This window comes from Bos taurus, chromosome 15, assembly GCF_002263795.3.
Source record: "Bos taurus isolate L1 Dominette 01449 registration number 42190680 breed Hereford chromosome 15, ARS-UCD2.0, whole genome shotgun sequence".
Classification (NCBI taxonomy): Eukaryota; Metazoa; Chordata; class Mammalia; order Artiodactyla; family Bovidae; genus Bos; species Bos taurus.
The window spans coordinates 54,362,881-54,378,960 of NC_037342.1; the positions used below are offsets into that span (position 1 = coordinate 54,362,881).

At 50.9% G+C, this 16,080-nt stretch overlaps 1 protein-coding gene across 1 annotated transcript in view; it reads left to right on the top strand.

Annotated features, from left to right (window-relative positions):
* The first annotated feature begins 12,633 nt into the window (after positions 1-12,633).
* Positions 12,634-16,080, top strand: part of SLCO2B1 (solute carrier organic anion transporter family member 2B1) — a 52,447-nt gene continuing 49,000 nt past the window's right edge. Inside the window, 1 exon segment of the mRNA NM_174843.2 lies at positions 12,634-12,906. Coding sequence (NP_777268.2) covers positions 12,891-12,906 — 16 coding nt within the window. The 5' untranslated portion in view covers positions 12,634-12,890.

The window sequence follows — 16,080 nt, forward strand, 5'->3', positions numbered from 1 at the left end:
CCAAAATAATCACGACGGTGTGATCACTCACCTAGAGCCAGACATCCTGGAATGTGAAGTCAAGTGGGCCTTAGAAAGCATCACTACGAACAAAGCTAGTGGAGGTGATGGAATTCCAGTTGAGCTATTCCAAATCCTGAAAGGTGATGCTGTGAAAGTGCTGCACTCAATATGCCAGCAAATTTGGAAAACTCAGCAGTGGCCATCGGACTGGAAAAGCTCAGTTTTCATTCCAATCCCAAAGAAAGGCAATGCCAAAGAATGCTCAAACTACCACACAATTGCACTCATCTCACATGCTAGTAAAGTAATGCTCAAAATTCTCCAAGCCAGACTTCAGCAATATCCGAACCGTGAACTTCCAGATGTTCAAGCTGGTTTCAGAAAAGGCAGAGGAACCAGAGACCAAATTGCCAACATCCGCTGGATCATGGGAAAAGCAAGAGAGTTCCAGAAAAACATCTATTTCTGCTTTACTGACTATGCCAAAGCCTTTGACTGTGTGGATCACAATAAACTGTGGAAAATTCTGAAACAGATGGGAATACCAGACCACCTGACCTGCCTCTTGAGGAAATCCCTTAGTCCCTGGCAAACTGAGATGTTAGTCACCCTACTAGGGTAGGAGCATTTTATATGCCTTTGGTAAAAGGAGTCATTTTCCCCAGTGAATCCAAGTGGAACATGGATTCTCCACCTATTGGGAAAAAAAGAAAAAACCAGACTCCCAGGCACTTCCCGGACCACTCCATGGTCTTCCCCACGCTCAGCTGCTGTAGCTCAGCAGGTATCACTGTTTGGCCACTTCATGCCCATTGCCTGGGCCCCAGTCCAGAGTGCACCACAGGGAACTAAAACATCTCAGAAGCAATGTCAGGAGAGACAGCCAAGCCCTCTGCAGAGAGTAACTCCGCTCTTGGGAGACCACTGAAGAAAGCTACTGAGGATGCATGGCAGCCCAAGGCCCCCATAGTGAGACTTTCCAACCCTCAGAACTGAGCCAATGGCAGTGTTCACTCACCCTTCCCCTTGACTGAGTGATCCAGGGCCAGATTACGTTGATGTTCACTGCCTCTCTGCCCCAGGAACCCCTGGAGCTGATCCACTTGATTTTCCAGAACCATCCCAGCTTCTCTCCCTCTTCTTACAAAACCCTTCTTGTGTCAAAGATTATGTAAGCACGAAAATTGCTTGCAGACAGTTGAGTCCCTGACTCTTTCTTTCACAAATGAATCTTCAGACCGGGGTGGGAATGGCGAGCAGCCTCAGGTCAACAGCTGGTCTGCACCAGCCTTCATCCTGGAATCTAGGCCTCTAGATCTGGTCTTATACTCTTTCCACCAAGATAGGCCACCTGGAGGATTCAGAAGCTCTGGTTTCCACCTAGGGAAAAAAATAGGCCAAAATTTTCCTTTTCCTCTTTCTGTTTCTTAGACTGCTATCAGAGACAGTTATGAACTCTCTTTTGTTCTGAGGGTGTTTTCAAACAGTTTTAAGTGGACTGGTTACTAAACAGAGGCTCTGCATGGCTAGAAAAAAAAAAGCTATCCTCAAGAAGTGACTTAAGGGGACTTCCCTGGTGGTCCAGTGGTTGAGAAACTGCCTTGCAATGCAGGGGACCCAGGTTTGATCCCTGGTGGGGGAACTAGGACCCCTCATGCTGCAGGGGAACTAAGTCTGAGAGTCACAGCTACTGAGCCTGTGAGCTACAACTCGAGAGTCTGCAATGCAAAGAAAGATCCCACCTTCTGCAACTAAGACCTGATGCACCAAATGAATTTTTTAAAAAAGAAAGAAATGACTTAAAGAAGAGGTGGACTGGATGCTTCTGCATGCAAAAAAGTCATGGCAGTCAGAGCACCCATCCTGAGTAAAACTGTTGTACACTTTGTGCCTGGTAGAACCTAGCTCATAATAAACCCTCAACAAATACTTTTAAATAAATGAATTAATGAATGAGACAGTTAACCCAAGTTCAACTTAACTTTTTCCCATAATTGACTAATCAGCAGGGATTTTTACTTTCTTTTGTTTTAGCATCTAAATTAATACAAACCGTATTTCTGGGGAAGTTGATACAATTCTGAGATGCTGTTCTCTCCCCCCTGACTGAGCCCATGTAAGTGAGTTGTGTGAGGTTTGTGCAAGGTTTGCAGGGCTGTCACAGAATATCAGAGCCAGAAGCATCCTTAAAAGCAAGCAATGTAGTCCACTTCCCATGGCCCTCCCCTCATTTATCCAATAAAGTAACTCAGAGAAGGGAGCTTGACTTGCTCAATCAAGGTCACACAAAGAGGTGAAAGTCAGATGCCCGACTCCCTGCCCACGGCTCCCAAGAGTCCACCATGGAAGAGGCACTGAAGCACCCCTGTCTGACAGCCTGGATCATTCATGTTTCCCTCACTAGCCTGCCGCTTTCTTGAGGCTGGAGACTGAGCCAGCTCATCTCCTGTAAAACCAGCATCTCCATGGGGCCCAGCACCTCGCTTCTCAGTGTTTCCATAGAGTTGTTCTGACCACCACCAGGGCTTTCCCTCCAGCGTCCTGCAGAATCAGACCCTTGATTCTGTGAAAGCTTCTGGCCCTGCTCCCTTACTGTTGCTAATAGGGAGGAGGAGGCCTAGAGAGGGGCTGTGCCTGGCCATAGTCATACAGTCAGTGAGTCAGCAGCCAGCCTGCATGCCCAATAGCTTCAACCATGTCCTATTCTTCACAACCTCATGGACTGTATGTAGCCCACCAGGCTCCTCTGTTCATGGGATTCTCCAGGCAAGAGTACTGGAGCAGGTTGCCATGCCCTCCTCAAGGGGATCTTCCCAAATCAGGGATCGAACCCACGTCTCTTACGTCTCCTGCATTGGCAGGCAGGTTCTTTACACTAGCACCAACTGGGAAGTCAGCCTGCAATGCTATAAGTTGAGGCAGAAAGAGTTTAGCCCATTTCCCTTCTCCTGGAGCCCCTTTCATTGTGGGATGAAGGTCCCTGACTGTCTGCCCCCTTAAACCATGTCCTTCCAGAGCCTTGTCCCTCCTTGGGCTCTGACAGGCTCTGGGCACTTCCTTGTAGCCACCAAGTCTACATGAGGGGGGCTCAGCTCACCTGTAGCTCAGGCCACTCCAGCTGGCCCTTCCTCTCCCCAGGCCAGTGTCACCTCAGTAGGGAGAACCAGGCTGGGGCTGAAACTGGATTCATTAGACCCCTAAGCCCTCATCCCTAGCCTGCTGGGGTCCTGTCCCCTGAGGCCTCCTTCTATCAGGGCCCTGTGTATTGCTTTTCTGGGGACTCCCAAGTGGCTGGTTAGCAGCTACCACTGGGCTTTGCTGATATGAGAACAACAATATTAATAGTCCTCACTGGGGCACAGAACTCTGTGGTCTATGGAGGCTTTCCCACCAATTGAACAGCAATTCAGAACCCCACGTGACAGGCGAGGAAACTGAGGTACAGAGGCGAGAGGAATTGCCCAGTTCACAAGGTCAAGGCATAATCGAGATCTCAGGTTTGCTAATTCTTAGTCTAGCCTCTGAGCCAACCAACCACACAAAGGAGAAAAAGTTTGTGAAAACATCTCCATGTAATTGTAAACTGTGCTATTGGCCAGAGGATGGGGTGTGGGCAACTTTGGAGAGTTTTGAAGCTAGAGGAACAGGTGTTACAGAGCAGAGAGCTACTCAGTTTCCCAAATGTCCACTCTCTCTCTCCTTGGCTTCTCTCACTCTGTCTTTCTTAGACGGAGTTTGTTCTCCATCGAATGAGTCTGAGATGCCATAGAGTGGATATGTGCTCAGACGCTGGGGGCAGACCAATTTGGGTTCAAGCCTGGCTTGGAGCTCTCTGAGGTTCTATTTCCTCTTCTGTTGAACGGGAGTCTGTTCTGTGCAAGCTCTGTACTGGTGAGGTGCAGGGTGAGAAGAGGCGAAGGGGGCCAGCAGTCGTCAGAAGCACCTTCCACCCAGGTTCCCCGACCCTGCCTCTCTCCGGGACTGTGGGCAGGCCCATAACATTCCCAGTCCAGGTCTCTTCCATCTGAGGAAGCGGGTGGGGTGGTCCAGAAACGTCTCCAGGAGGAGTCCATGTATCTCAGGAATATTTTTTTTTAATTTATAGTTCCTTTACTTTTTATTAAAAAATTATTTTATTTAGTTTTGTGGCCACACTGTGTGGCATATAAGATCTCATTTCCCTTACCAAGGACTGAACCTGTGCTCCCTACAGTAGAAGGGTGGAGTCTTAACCACCGGACCATCAGGGATGTCCCATCTCAGGAATATTTTTGAGCTCCAAACAGAAGACAGCCTGGCCCTCTGAATTCCTCCCCGCCCTGCTCCCACACCCAGTGGAGGCCAGCTGCCTAAGCCACTCTGCCCTGGCAAGTTGTCAGTGACGCTCTGTCTATCTCCATCTCGCTCCTACTGCTCCTCACCTTCCCTGGCGTCAGGCTTCGACAGATCCAAAAGGCTGGAAAAAGAAGGTGCCAAGGAGGAAAGGGAAGTTATAAATACATTGGGGGAGAGACTGGGCTGCCTCTTGGTGTGGGCAGGAGGCTCCTGGAGTGCTGGGGAGGAGAGTCCAGAATCCAGGGCCATCACTGGGGCCTCCGGCACACTCATCACTGTCACCATCGTTTCTTCCACCAGGAGGCAGTGTGCCATTGGCTTTGGGGGCCACACTCTTGAGTTCGAATCCCAGCTCCTCCATTTGGGCAATGACGTCACTTCTCTCTTTGTCTCCCCTTCATGAATAGTAGGTAACAGTAGCGGCTATATTGGCTGGAGTGAAGGTTTAGTGAGACACTCTAGGAGAGAGTTCTTTGTAAGCCATGAAGTGCTGTGAAGAAGTTTTCTATATTATCTATATTATATATTATATATACTTTTTCTATATTATCACCACCATAGTCACTGAGAGGCCACCCCCCAGATGTCTTCCCCTCTGCAGGGGGACAGCTTCCTCTGGTGAAGCGGCTTGTGCTGTTGGCCACAAGTGAGGTGCAGGTACTGTGGCAGCTGGTCACACGAGGGGATATGCGCCTGGTGGTCAGGTCTTAAGCACAAGTGCGTCACTGTCACTGTCTCCTCAGGAAAGGGGACCTGTGTGACCAGTCACCTCTGAGGTACCCTTGAACTGCTGTGACGGCCTCCACTGGTGAGGAGGCGGGTGGTATCAGCCATGTCTGAGGGACACATACACTGCTGTCACAGTCCGCTCAGGTAGAGAATTTATGGTTAGTGGTCATGTCAGGAGCACCCCTGCACCACTCTCTACAGTGAGGGGGCTGTAGTATCTGTCACATCAGAAGTAAGTGTGAAATGCTGTGAAAGCCTCCTCAGGTGAGGGAAAGTGTGGTGATGGTTCGTGTCTCACCACACGCTCCTGGCCTGTGGGACTGGGACATCACTTGCACATGTACCTCAGACCTCATTGCACAACACTAACCTATATAGTGTAGGACATGTAGCATTATCACTGGTTAACCAATGTTAACAGGAACCAATGTTCCCAACCAACCAATGGTATTCCTGTCTCTTTAAGAATTTTCCATAGTTTGCTGTGACCAAACACAGTCAAAGGTTTTGACGTAGTCAATAAAGCAGAAGTAGATGTTTTTCTGAAATTCTCTTGCTTTTTTGATGATCCAACGGATGTTGGTAATTTGCTCTCCGGTTCCTCCTCTGCCTTTTTTAAATCCAGCTTGAACATCTGGAAGTTCACGGTTCACATACTGTTGAAGCCTCACTTGGAGAATTTTGAGCATTACTTTGCTAGATGAGTGCAACTGTGCAGTAGTTTAAACATTCTTTGTCATTGCCTTTCTTTGGGATTGAATGCAAACTGACGATTTCCAGTCCTGTGGAAAACTGCTGAGTTTTCCAAATTTGCTGGCTTATTGAGTGCAGCACTTTCACAGCATCATCTTTTAGGATTTGAAATAGCTCAACTGGAATTCCATCACCTCCACTAGCTTTGTTTGCAGTGATTCTTCCTAAGGCCCACTTGACTTCACATTCTAGGATGTCTGGCTCTAGGTGGGTGATCATACCATCGTGGCTATCTGGGTCATGAAGATCTTCTTTGTACAGTTCTTCTGTGTATTCTTGCCACCTCTTCTTAATATCTTCTGCTTCTGGTTGGTCCATACCATTTCTGTCCTTTATTGTGCCCACATTTGCATGAAATGTTCCCTTGGTAGCTCTAATTTTCTTGAAGAGATCTGTAGTCTTTCCCATTCTGTTGTTTTCCTGCTTTTCTTTGCACTGATCACTGAGGAAGGCTTTCTTATCTCTCATTGCTTCTCTTTGGAATTCTGCATTCAAGTGGGTATAACTTTCCTTTTCTCCTTTGCCTTTAGCTTCTCTTTTTCAGCTATTTGTAAGGCCTCATTAGACACCATTTTGACTTTTTGCATTTCTTTTTCTTGGGGATGGTCTTGATCACCGCCTCCTGTAAGATGTCATAAATCTCCATCCATAGTTCTTCAGGTATTCTGTCTATCAGATCTAATCCCTTGAATCTATTTGTCACTTCCACTGTATAATTGTAAGTGATTTGATTTAGGTCATACCTGAATGGTCTAGTGACTTTCCCTACTTTATTCAGTTTAAATCTGAATTTTGCAATAAGGAGTTCATGATCTGAGCCATAGTCAGTCTTATTTTTGCTGACTGTATAGAGCTTCTCCATCTTTGACTGCAAAGAATATAATCAATCTGATTTCAGTGTTGACCATCTGGTGATGTCCATGTGTAGAGTCTTCTCTTGTGTTCTTGGAAGAGGGTGAAGAAATTCTGGAGATGGATGGTGGTGGTTCTACCACAGTGCAAATGTACTTGATGTCACTAAACCATAAACTTAAATGTTTAATATGGTAAATTTAATGTTTTAGATATGTAACCACACACACAGAAGGCTATGGTTTTTCCAGTAGTCATGTATGGATGTGAGAGTTGGACCAAGCGGCAAAGAATTGATGCTTTCGAATTGTGGTGTTGGAGAAGACTCTTTAGAGTCCCTTGGACTGCAAGGAGATCAAACCAGTCCATCCTAAAGGAAATCAACCCTGAATATTCATTGGAAAGACTGGTGCTGAAGCTGAAGTTCCAATACTTTGGCCACCCAATGCAAAGAACTGACTCATTGGAAAAGACCCTGATCCTGGGAAAGATTGAGGGCAGGAGGAAAAGGGGACAACAGAGGACGAGATGGTTGGATGGCATCACCGACTCAATGGACATGAGTTTGAGCAAGCTCTGGGAGATGGTGAAGGACAGGGAAGCCTGGTGTGCTGCAAAAGAGTCGGACACGACTGAGCGACTGAAAACAACAACCACACCCCTCCCCCCCAAAAAAATTAAGTGACACAGCTACCAAGTGGGAAAAACCAGTACTCCTGCCCCAGAGCCTTGTTCTTGTCCACCCACAATTTCCTCTCATTACAAGTGGAACTCCTAATCTGGCAGAAGACAGAGGAGGAGTAGGCATCCACATCAGGCTCAGAGAGAGGTTGATCCTGAGGGCCCCAGGGTGTGGGCCAGGGCAGAGTTTGAAGCAGGGAGGGGCATGGTCAGATTTAAGGGCTGGAAAGTTCCCCCTGGCTCACAGCAAGATGGAGACTGGAGACGGGGAAGAGGCTGGGACACTGCCCAGGCCAGAGCTGCTAGTGGCCAGCACCAGGGCAGTGACAGCAGAACGGGAAGAAGTAGGCTGGTTTGAGAGACGAGTGTGGAGGGGAGGGAGAGAAGGGGAACAGGCAGTGACTGCACCTACTGGGCTCCCTTGGCCTGTCCACTTCAGCCTCCTCTGACAGTCTCCCTTCCAACCCCCTCCTCCCCACGCCCTGCGCCCCACGACTGGAGTCTTAAAAAAGAGCCAGGGGTGCAGATCTCCTCTCTGGACCTCAGGGGGCAGTGTTATGAAGTCTGCAGGGCACTGGGGCGCTTGCAGCCAGGGGCAAAGGCTTGCTCCCCTCTGTCTCCGCTGCACCCCCACCCATGTGTCCTCTCTCCCAGAAGTCAAATTATTAATAACTGTAATCTCTCATGTCCCACACTTGACACTTTACAAAAGCAGTGGTACATCCATTAGCTCACATGTTCCTTCCCCAAAGATGGGGCAGAGCAGGAAGAGACCCAGGATGACCACTTTATAATAAGGAAACCTAGAACCAGGCAGGAAATAATACCTAACCAAAGCCAGGATGTTAGTTAGAGTCAGGGATGGGAGCCACAGACCAGCCAGTGCCCAGTCTGGACCCTGTGCACCCACAGAACAACAGGCCACCCACCGGCCTGGGAGCCCCAAATTCGCCCTTGAACTCCCTCCCACCTCAGAGGTAATTGAGTCCCATGGGGTTGTCAGTGAGGTTGGACTGCCCTGGCATGCACCTGATTTACTTCTTCCTCATCCTCCACCTCCAGAATTACAAGAGTCATCACCATTACCATCATCACCATATTAATGATGGCTTGTGTCTGCTCAGCTCTCAGACTTAGTGAGCACTAATCCATCAACTCATCTGAGCCCTTGGACAGCCCTGGGAAAGTATTTCACAGACAAGGGCACCGAGAATCAGAGACGGCAGGAGACCAACCTGAGATCACCCAGCTAGGTCTCTGGAGAGTTCACAGTCTCCTGGGAGAGCTGCGCACATATTGTTGAAGACAGTGAGATGGTTGGGTTTAGTGCAGCCCTGCTGGGAGGTTTCCCGTCATCTCTACAGATGAGGAAACTGAGCCTCAGAGATCTTCTTACTGGGTCAGGATGAAACCATCTGTTGCCACACTCATGCTCTGTCTGGGCACATATTCTCTCCAGGCTGGAGGGAGAGGCTGGTGAGAGGTAGCGGCAGTTGGCCGCAGGGGAAGGCTGCTGTTAGGGCAAACAGGCTTCTCCAGGAAGAAATTCCAGGCCAGGTTTAAGCTGCAGAAAGCACAGCCAGGGCTGCACAGGGCTAGGTGGGCTGGAGGAGCCAGTGGCTGTGTTGAGCCAAGGGGGTAGGGCTAAGGGGCCAGGCTGGATGCTTACCTGCCTGCAGACCTGTCTTCTCACCCAGTTGGGAAATTTGCTGTGTTCTGATCCAGGAGCCATGCCAGCAAAGGTGGGGAAGTCCTGAACCCTTGGCAGGAGGGGGGTCTGTTTCTCTTCCACCACAGGGAGATATCAAAGCCCAGGGAGAGACTGTGACTTCCCCGTGGTCACAACGCAGCAGAACCTGCTGGTCTCCTGGCCTCAGTCTCCCAATCTGAAAAAGTGAGGGATTGAATTAAATGAGCTCCAAGTTCCTGCTAGGCTCTGACCTTCTGAGTGCCATCCTTGCTGTCCTTGGCTCAGACCCCAGTCTGGAAGTATCCTCGACATGTAGCCCTGGGCAAGTCACATGGCCTCTCTGAGTATCAGAGTCCTCATGGCTGAAGTCAGTATGATACTGCCTCCCTTGGGCAGATCTAATGAGCCATACATGGGATCATGTGGACACAGCTTGGGCTCTGATCCCCGCACAGCATCTGGGGGTAAGGATGACTGAGGCTCTGACAGAGGCCATTGCTCATCTGCCTGGCCAAGGGCTCATTTATAGATATCCGCTCCCTGGCTGCCAGGCCAGAGGGAAGTGGGAACAGCAGTGCTGATGTGGCAATTTAGGGCCTTTTTAAGGAAGGAGACTCTGCCACTCTTCCCCTTCCCCCAGTGCCCTGCCCTGACCTCCATCTTCTGGACACTTTCTCAGTGATCCTCAGAACAGTCCTGAGGTTGGGTCATTTGATATCAGCATCTCCATTTAACAGATGAGAAGACTGAGGCTCAGGGAAGAGAAAGGGCTTGCTCCAAGTCCCACAGAAATGTTATTACAGAGCTGGGGCCAGAACTGAGGTCTTAAGGCTGAAGCCTGGGGCTCTCCCCTTGTCTCCAAATTCAGATAGTTCTACAAAATGAAGAGTCCCCTGTCTTGCCTGGTTTGCAAAAGAGCTTGGGTTCTGCAGATGGCTTGGAGTTTCACAAGCAGCATCTGACTCGACACAAGATGCAGGACTGTGCAAACATCATGGGGCCCTGAAAGCTGCAGAGTTCTGTAAACTGCACCAGGCTTTGCCACCAGCATGGGACTCTAAAAAGGCATCAAGCTTTGCAAACTGTGTGTATCCACAGATGGTGTTGCAATCCATGCACATCCTAGGGCCCTGTGAAATGTACAGGGCTTAGCAAACACCATGATGGTAAGTGGCAATGGTGGGGTGCAAACCAGGTTGGTTGAACCTTAAGCCTGGGCCACCAAAAATGGAAACCTCACTGCTGGATTAGTCCAAGAGTTATCTGAAGGCCTGTTAGCCTAACTCCCAGAAGGTCCTGGAGATTGGACTCATCCTCTAATTCCACAGCTGAATTCAGGAATATTCTTGGACCTGGGTCAGCCTGGGGAGGCTGAAGTGATATATGAAGGTTGCTCATGCCTGAGGTTACTGTATGTTCTGTGCCCTGTCAGGTGCTGTGCATGCTTAGACTCAGAGATTGGTGAAATGAACTTAGCCAGCCAAGCCGGTCCCAACATCATTCCATGTACAGAGCTTCCGCAGGCTCTGGAGCCACAGTGGGTGTAGTGAGCTTCCAGAAAGTTAAAAGGGACCTTTCCTCTCTCAACCACATGCCTGCAGTTTGGAGTCTGGGAGGCTGCACCTCTGCCAATCTCTGTGAGGACTCACAGTGCCTGTCTGAAGGATTTAGAGAGGGAAAGCCAGTTTGGCTTTCTCAAACAGAATTGGGGTCTGGTTTCAAGAATTGATGCTTTTGAACTGTGGTGTTGGAGACTCTTGAGAGTTCCTTGGACTGCAAGAAGATCCAACCAGTCCATCCTAAAGGAGATCAGCCCTGGGTGTTCTTTGGAAGGAATGATACTAAAGCTGAAACTCCAGTACTTTGGCCACCTCATGAGAAAAGGTGACTCATTGGAAAAGACTCTGATGCTGGGAGGGATTGGGGGCAAGAGGAGAAGGGGACGACAGAGGATGAGATGGCTGGATGGCATCACCGACTCAATGGACGTGAGTTTGAATGAACTCCGGGAGTTGGTGATGGACAGGGAGGCCTGGCGTGCTGCGATTCATGGGGTCGCAAAGAGTGAGACACGACTGAGCAACTGAACTGAACTGAACTTCCTATCAACTGAAGCCAGTTGTTGACCTCTTCCTGGGTGGTGGTCCTGCATTCCCATTTCTGATCTCTCAGAGACTCACTCACACTACAAGTATCTGTCAAGGGCCTACTATGTGCCAGGCTGCTGTGATTGTTTCAGATACTCCCCACTTCCTTCTAGCATCCCTTATGCCACTAGGAACCAAGTGGGGCTCATGTGCATCTCTCTGTTGTTGCACTCCAAAAGCTGGACTCCAATCCACATCCTTGTAACATGCAAAGACTCTATTCTTGGAACTGGGTTGGGTTCACTTCTGTATCTTGGATTTGGATGTCGCACAGAGTCGGACACGACTGAAGCGACTTAGCAGTAGCAGCAGCAGCAGCAGAGGTCTTCCTCAGAAAATGCAGCCTGGGCGGAGGAAAAAACCTGGTTCCTAGCATCAGAGGTTCAAGGCAAGACCCCACCACCTCCTAGCCAGGTGACCTCTGGGTGGTTACTGAGACTCAATGCCTCATCTGTAAAATGGGGGGAAAATGGCCCGAAAGGTCATTAGGAGGGGCCAGTGGGGCCTCACATATAAAAGTGCTGAGCAAGGCAGAAGAGGCAACCCAGGTTCACTTTCCCTTTCCCTGCCCTGTTCTGAGTCCCACCTCTGCCACTCCCTTCCCTGAGCTCCGGACCTCAGGCTTCGGTTCTTTCCTGCACTGAATTTGCACAGTGGCCCTGCGAGTGAGGACTATCAGTCCTTCTTTATAGAGGAGGCAGCTGATGCTCAGAGAGGTGCAGGGACTTGCCTAAAGTCACTTGACCATGGAATGACAAAGCTGAGACAGGACTCGGGTCTGTCTGGCTCCAAGGCCTCCATCTTCAGTCTTCAATCCAAAAGACTCTGGGGACCTCTTATATGCTCTTCTGCTCTCCAACCCCACCCTCCACTGAGATGGTCATACTTTATGGAGCTGCTGCCATGATTCCCCATCTCCCAAGGGCTGGCCACTGTGATTCCCAGTGGATGGGGTCCCTCCTTGCTCTGGATCTGTGGAGCTCAGAGAAGAGATAGGGGTTCAGTGAGAGGGGAACAGAGCTTGAGGGAGACAGAGGTTCAGTGAAGGAGGACTGTGGGAGAAATGGCCTTATATGGGGCTCGTGAAGGGTAAAAAAAGTTCTGTAACTGAGATAAGAGTTTGATGAGGGAGGAGGCTCAGAGTGAGTGCTGAGAGGAAACTGGAAAATCAGGACTGAATGACCCCAGGGCTGGGAGGGGCTGTCCACATTCCCTCCACCCCCCATCTCTCCACCACTAGTAGGAGAAAATGTCCAAGGGAAATGCCACACCAAGAAGCTGGGAAGGAACAGGCTGAGGGAAGGCTCGTCAGCAGCCTCCTCCCACCAGAGGGGTTGTATCTAAACAAACCCAGCCTCCTCCACAACCCTGGTCCTGGGCTGCCACAGACAGAAATCAGAGGGATTCAGAGAAAGAGACAGAGAGTAGGAACAAGTGACTAAAGGAGATAAGCCCTTGGCGGGCAAGGTCAAGTCTGAGCAGGACTTCCTTACCCACCTGGAGAGGGGGCTGCTGTCCAGCGTGGCTCAAGAAGCATCGGTCGACCCAGTGGCTGGAATCCGCACACTGGCGCATCCCCACTGCGGCTCCCCAGCTGCTGTCTCCGGGAGCTCCTGTAAGCTCTCACTGCCTCTCTCCTGCTAAAATCCAGTCCTGTAATTGGAATAGGGGCTGAAACTCACCACCCCACTCCAGAAGTCATGGCACCCAGGATAGGTAAGTCTGGACAAAGTAAGAAAGGGGTAGGGAGTCTGGGGGCCATGTTCCCAGGGTGAAGGGGGAGAGCTAACATATGTGCACTGGGGTCGGGGGAGTAGGGGCTCCCAGTTCCCTACATAGAGCCAGGCATATGGCCAGATCTAGTGAGGGTGTGTTGAATGAAGGATTGAAGGACCAGAGAGGTAAGAAGTGTTGCTGTTTACTCAGCTGGAGGCAGGGCAGCCAGCTTAACCTCCCTGCTGAGACAGAGAGACCTAAAGAGCAATGGAAGGGCAGGCCCCGTTACTCCCCATGTCCTGTTCCCTCTCTGAAGCAGGCAAAGATAGAGACAGACAAAGCAGACAAAAATAGAGACAGAAGTATATAGTCAGAGATCCAGCAAGTCCAGAGACACTCAGAGTTGGACAAAGGCGAAGACAGAGGCCAGAGATGGCAGGAGAAGACAAAGATCAACAGGTGTCAGCTGCAGCGTGCGGGAGACAGAGGCTCCAGAAGAGACCAGAGAAATAAAGAGAGGCAGAGACAGAGAGAGGGAAAACTGACAACAGAGATCAGGGGAGAGCAGACTGCATCAGAAAGCTGAGAAGTGGAATCAGAGAGAGACCAGCAGAGACCTTGGGTGTTGGGGTGTGGAGAAGGCAGGTGGGAAGGTGTCTTGAAACCTTGAGAAGAGAAGCTGAGACCAGAGAGTGATGGAAGCACCGTTTGGAGAGGGCGGTGGTTCTGGGAACAGGAGCGCCCAGTGTCTGGGGCAGGAAGAGGGAGGTAGAAGAAACAAAGGATCTTCAGACAGGGTTACGCTCGGGCTAGACACCCTGTGGTGATCACCTCTGGCCTCGCTGCAGCTGTCTGTGTGCCTCTCACCCACTCAGACAAGGCCTGACTTGCATCCAGAGGGAGGGGACGTGTGGGCTTCCTGGGTCGAGCAGGCAGACGCGGCTGTGTTGCAGCCCCGACTTGGGGACTGTGGTGTGGAAGGAAGGGTGGGGTTGGAGCGTCCTCTGAGGGCCTCACAGGAGAAATGACAACGAGGTCAGATTCAGGTGAGTTGGTTTGGAGATGGGCCACCAACAAACCAGGTCTCAGTCAGCCTTGGCAAGCTGTGGGATCCTGGTGATCCTATGGGAATGGGAAGAAACTAGAGACTTTGGTTGTACTGCACCTGTTCCTCAATTGTTATTCTGATGCCAGCAGGGCTTGGTTCTGGAATGTTCTCTGGCTGGTCCTTCACTTCCCACACATACAGCGGGAGGGAGGCTGACCCCAGCATCTGACCACTGAGCCACCAGAAGCCACCTCTGACCTCCCTTCCTGAGCCCTAATCTGAGCTGAGGCCAGGCTTCCTCCATGCCCTCTTTCTGGTCTGAGGGTTGCGGGCAGGACAAAGAGCCTGGGAAGAGACCCACACCCAGCTCGCCCGAGGGAGAGGGGCCAGCAGTCCCAGCCAGGAGCAAACAGCATAGAGAGGAACCAGGGTCAAAACTGGCCCTCAGTGAAGCCCCACCAACTCACCATGTGCTTTTAGGCAACAGGCAGAGCGTCCCGGTCTGTGGGGGAGGTGCTTGAGAAAAATGACCTCCCCAGGCCATTCCTACTTTTGTGATTCAGAGAAGCCACTTTCCCTTCTCTGCACCTTTGCTCAGCTTTCCCTCTACCCAAAGGAAGGCACCTGCCCACAATCCCATTCTGGTGAAATCTGCCTTGTTTTCTAACTCTTCCAAATGCCACCTCTTCCAGGAAGCCTCCCTGACTGATCCTCCCAGTTGGAAGTAACCTCTCTCCCATACGCTGTTTGACCCTCCCTCTGCAGGGAGTTTCCTGGTGGTGTTTGTGTTGTTCTCTCCAGTCCTAGGTTCAAATGTGGGCCAACCCAGGGTAGGAGGCAGGGCAAGGGAAAGAACCAGGTTCACACTGCAGCTCTGCATCACTGGCCTGATGAGAATGCACACTCTCACCCTTTTTTTTAATATGTGAGGAAACACATGCTTACAGAGGGTAAGTGACACATCCAAGGTCACCCAGCAAGCAAGCAGCAGAGTGGGGGGCCAGAACCAGATCAGCCGGATGCCAAAGCCCTTTCCCTTCTGTCCCCTTGCCTTCGGGGTTTCCTCTTCCCTCCACACACCCCACGCTGGCGAGTCTCCACCCACCTTGGGCACTTCTCCACTGGCTCCAGACAAAGCAAGCTGTTGTCTGGGAGCTAGTGACTGCAGAGGGGGCAGGAGAGTTATTCCTCCCAGGCCGGGCCGTGTCCTCTGGGCCACATATCAGGCAGCTGGGAAACACATGGCGAGCTTGCTTAGACCCCACATTCGGGTGCCAGGTATCTACTCCCCAGTCTGCGTCTGTCTCTCTCTGGGATTCACTTTCTCCATCTGTGCAGTTGATGGTAGGGGTTGGCTGAGGTGGTCGCTTGGTCCCTTCCACTGCTGAGAAGCTCAGCTTTCTGTCTCTGGAGGGAAGAGCCCTCTTGTATGGGGCAGGGGCTTGGCTATCTCCAGGGTGCAAGTCTGGGCCCATCCTGTGGGTAGAGAGAAGATAAACTTGGCTCCTGCTACCCCTTCTGGGCTGCAGTCCAGAGCCCTAAGTGCTAACGTTTGGAGTGATGGACAGCAAGGCCCACCTCTCCAGCCTGGGAGCTCCCTGGGAATGGGGCCTGACTTGATCCATTCCTGAAGCCCCAGAACTCTGCACAGGCTGGGCAGAGGTCAGGTATTGGGGAAGGTGCAGCCCAGAAGCTGTTCTTTTTCTTCCTCATGCTCCCACCCCACCCCCCCCACCCCCACCCCCACCCCCATGACATTCCTTCCCTCTTCCAACCTGCTTTGAAAGCCTACTTTGTTGAGGACTGGAGATTCATGATAAGGAATGAGATGGGGCTACAGTGAGGTGCTTGGGAGTAAACGTAAGCACAGAGAGAGATGAGCCAGGACTCATGGTTGGTGGACAGGGTGTGGCCTGGGCCAATGCCTGAATGTCTCTGAGCCTCAGACTCTGTGTTTTAGGGCTAAGGAGGCCGGCCTGCATTCCCTGCAGGCTCAGGGCTCACCCTCCCTTCTCTCTGCCTTCATCTCTATTTTAAGGGTCATCTTGGGTCTAGATGGGGTAGTCGGGGTCAGAATCGGGAATAGAAAGTCCCAGTGCAGGGTCTGTGACCCAGCTTGGAAACCA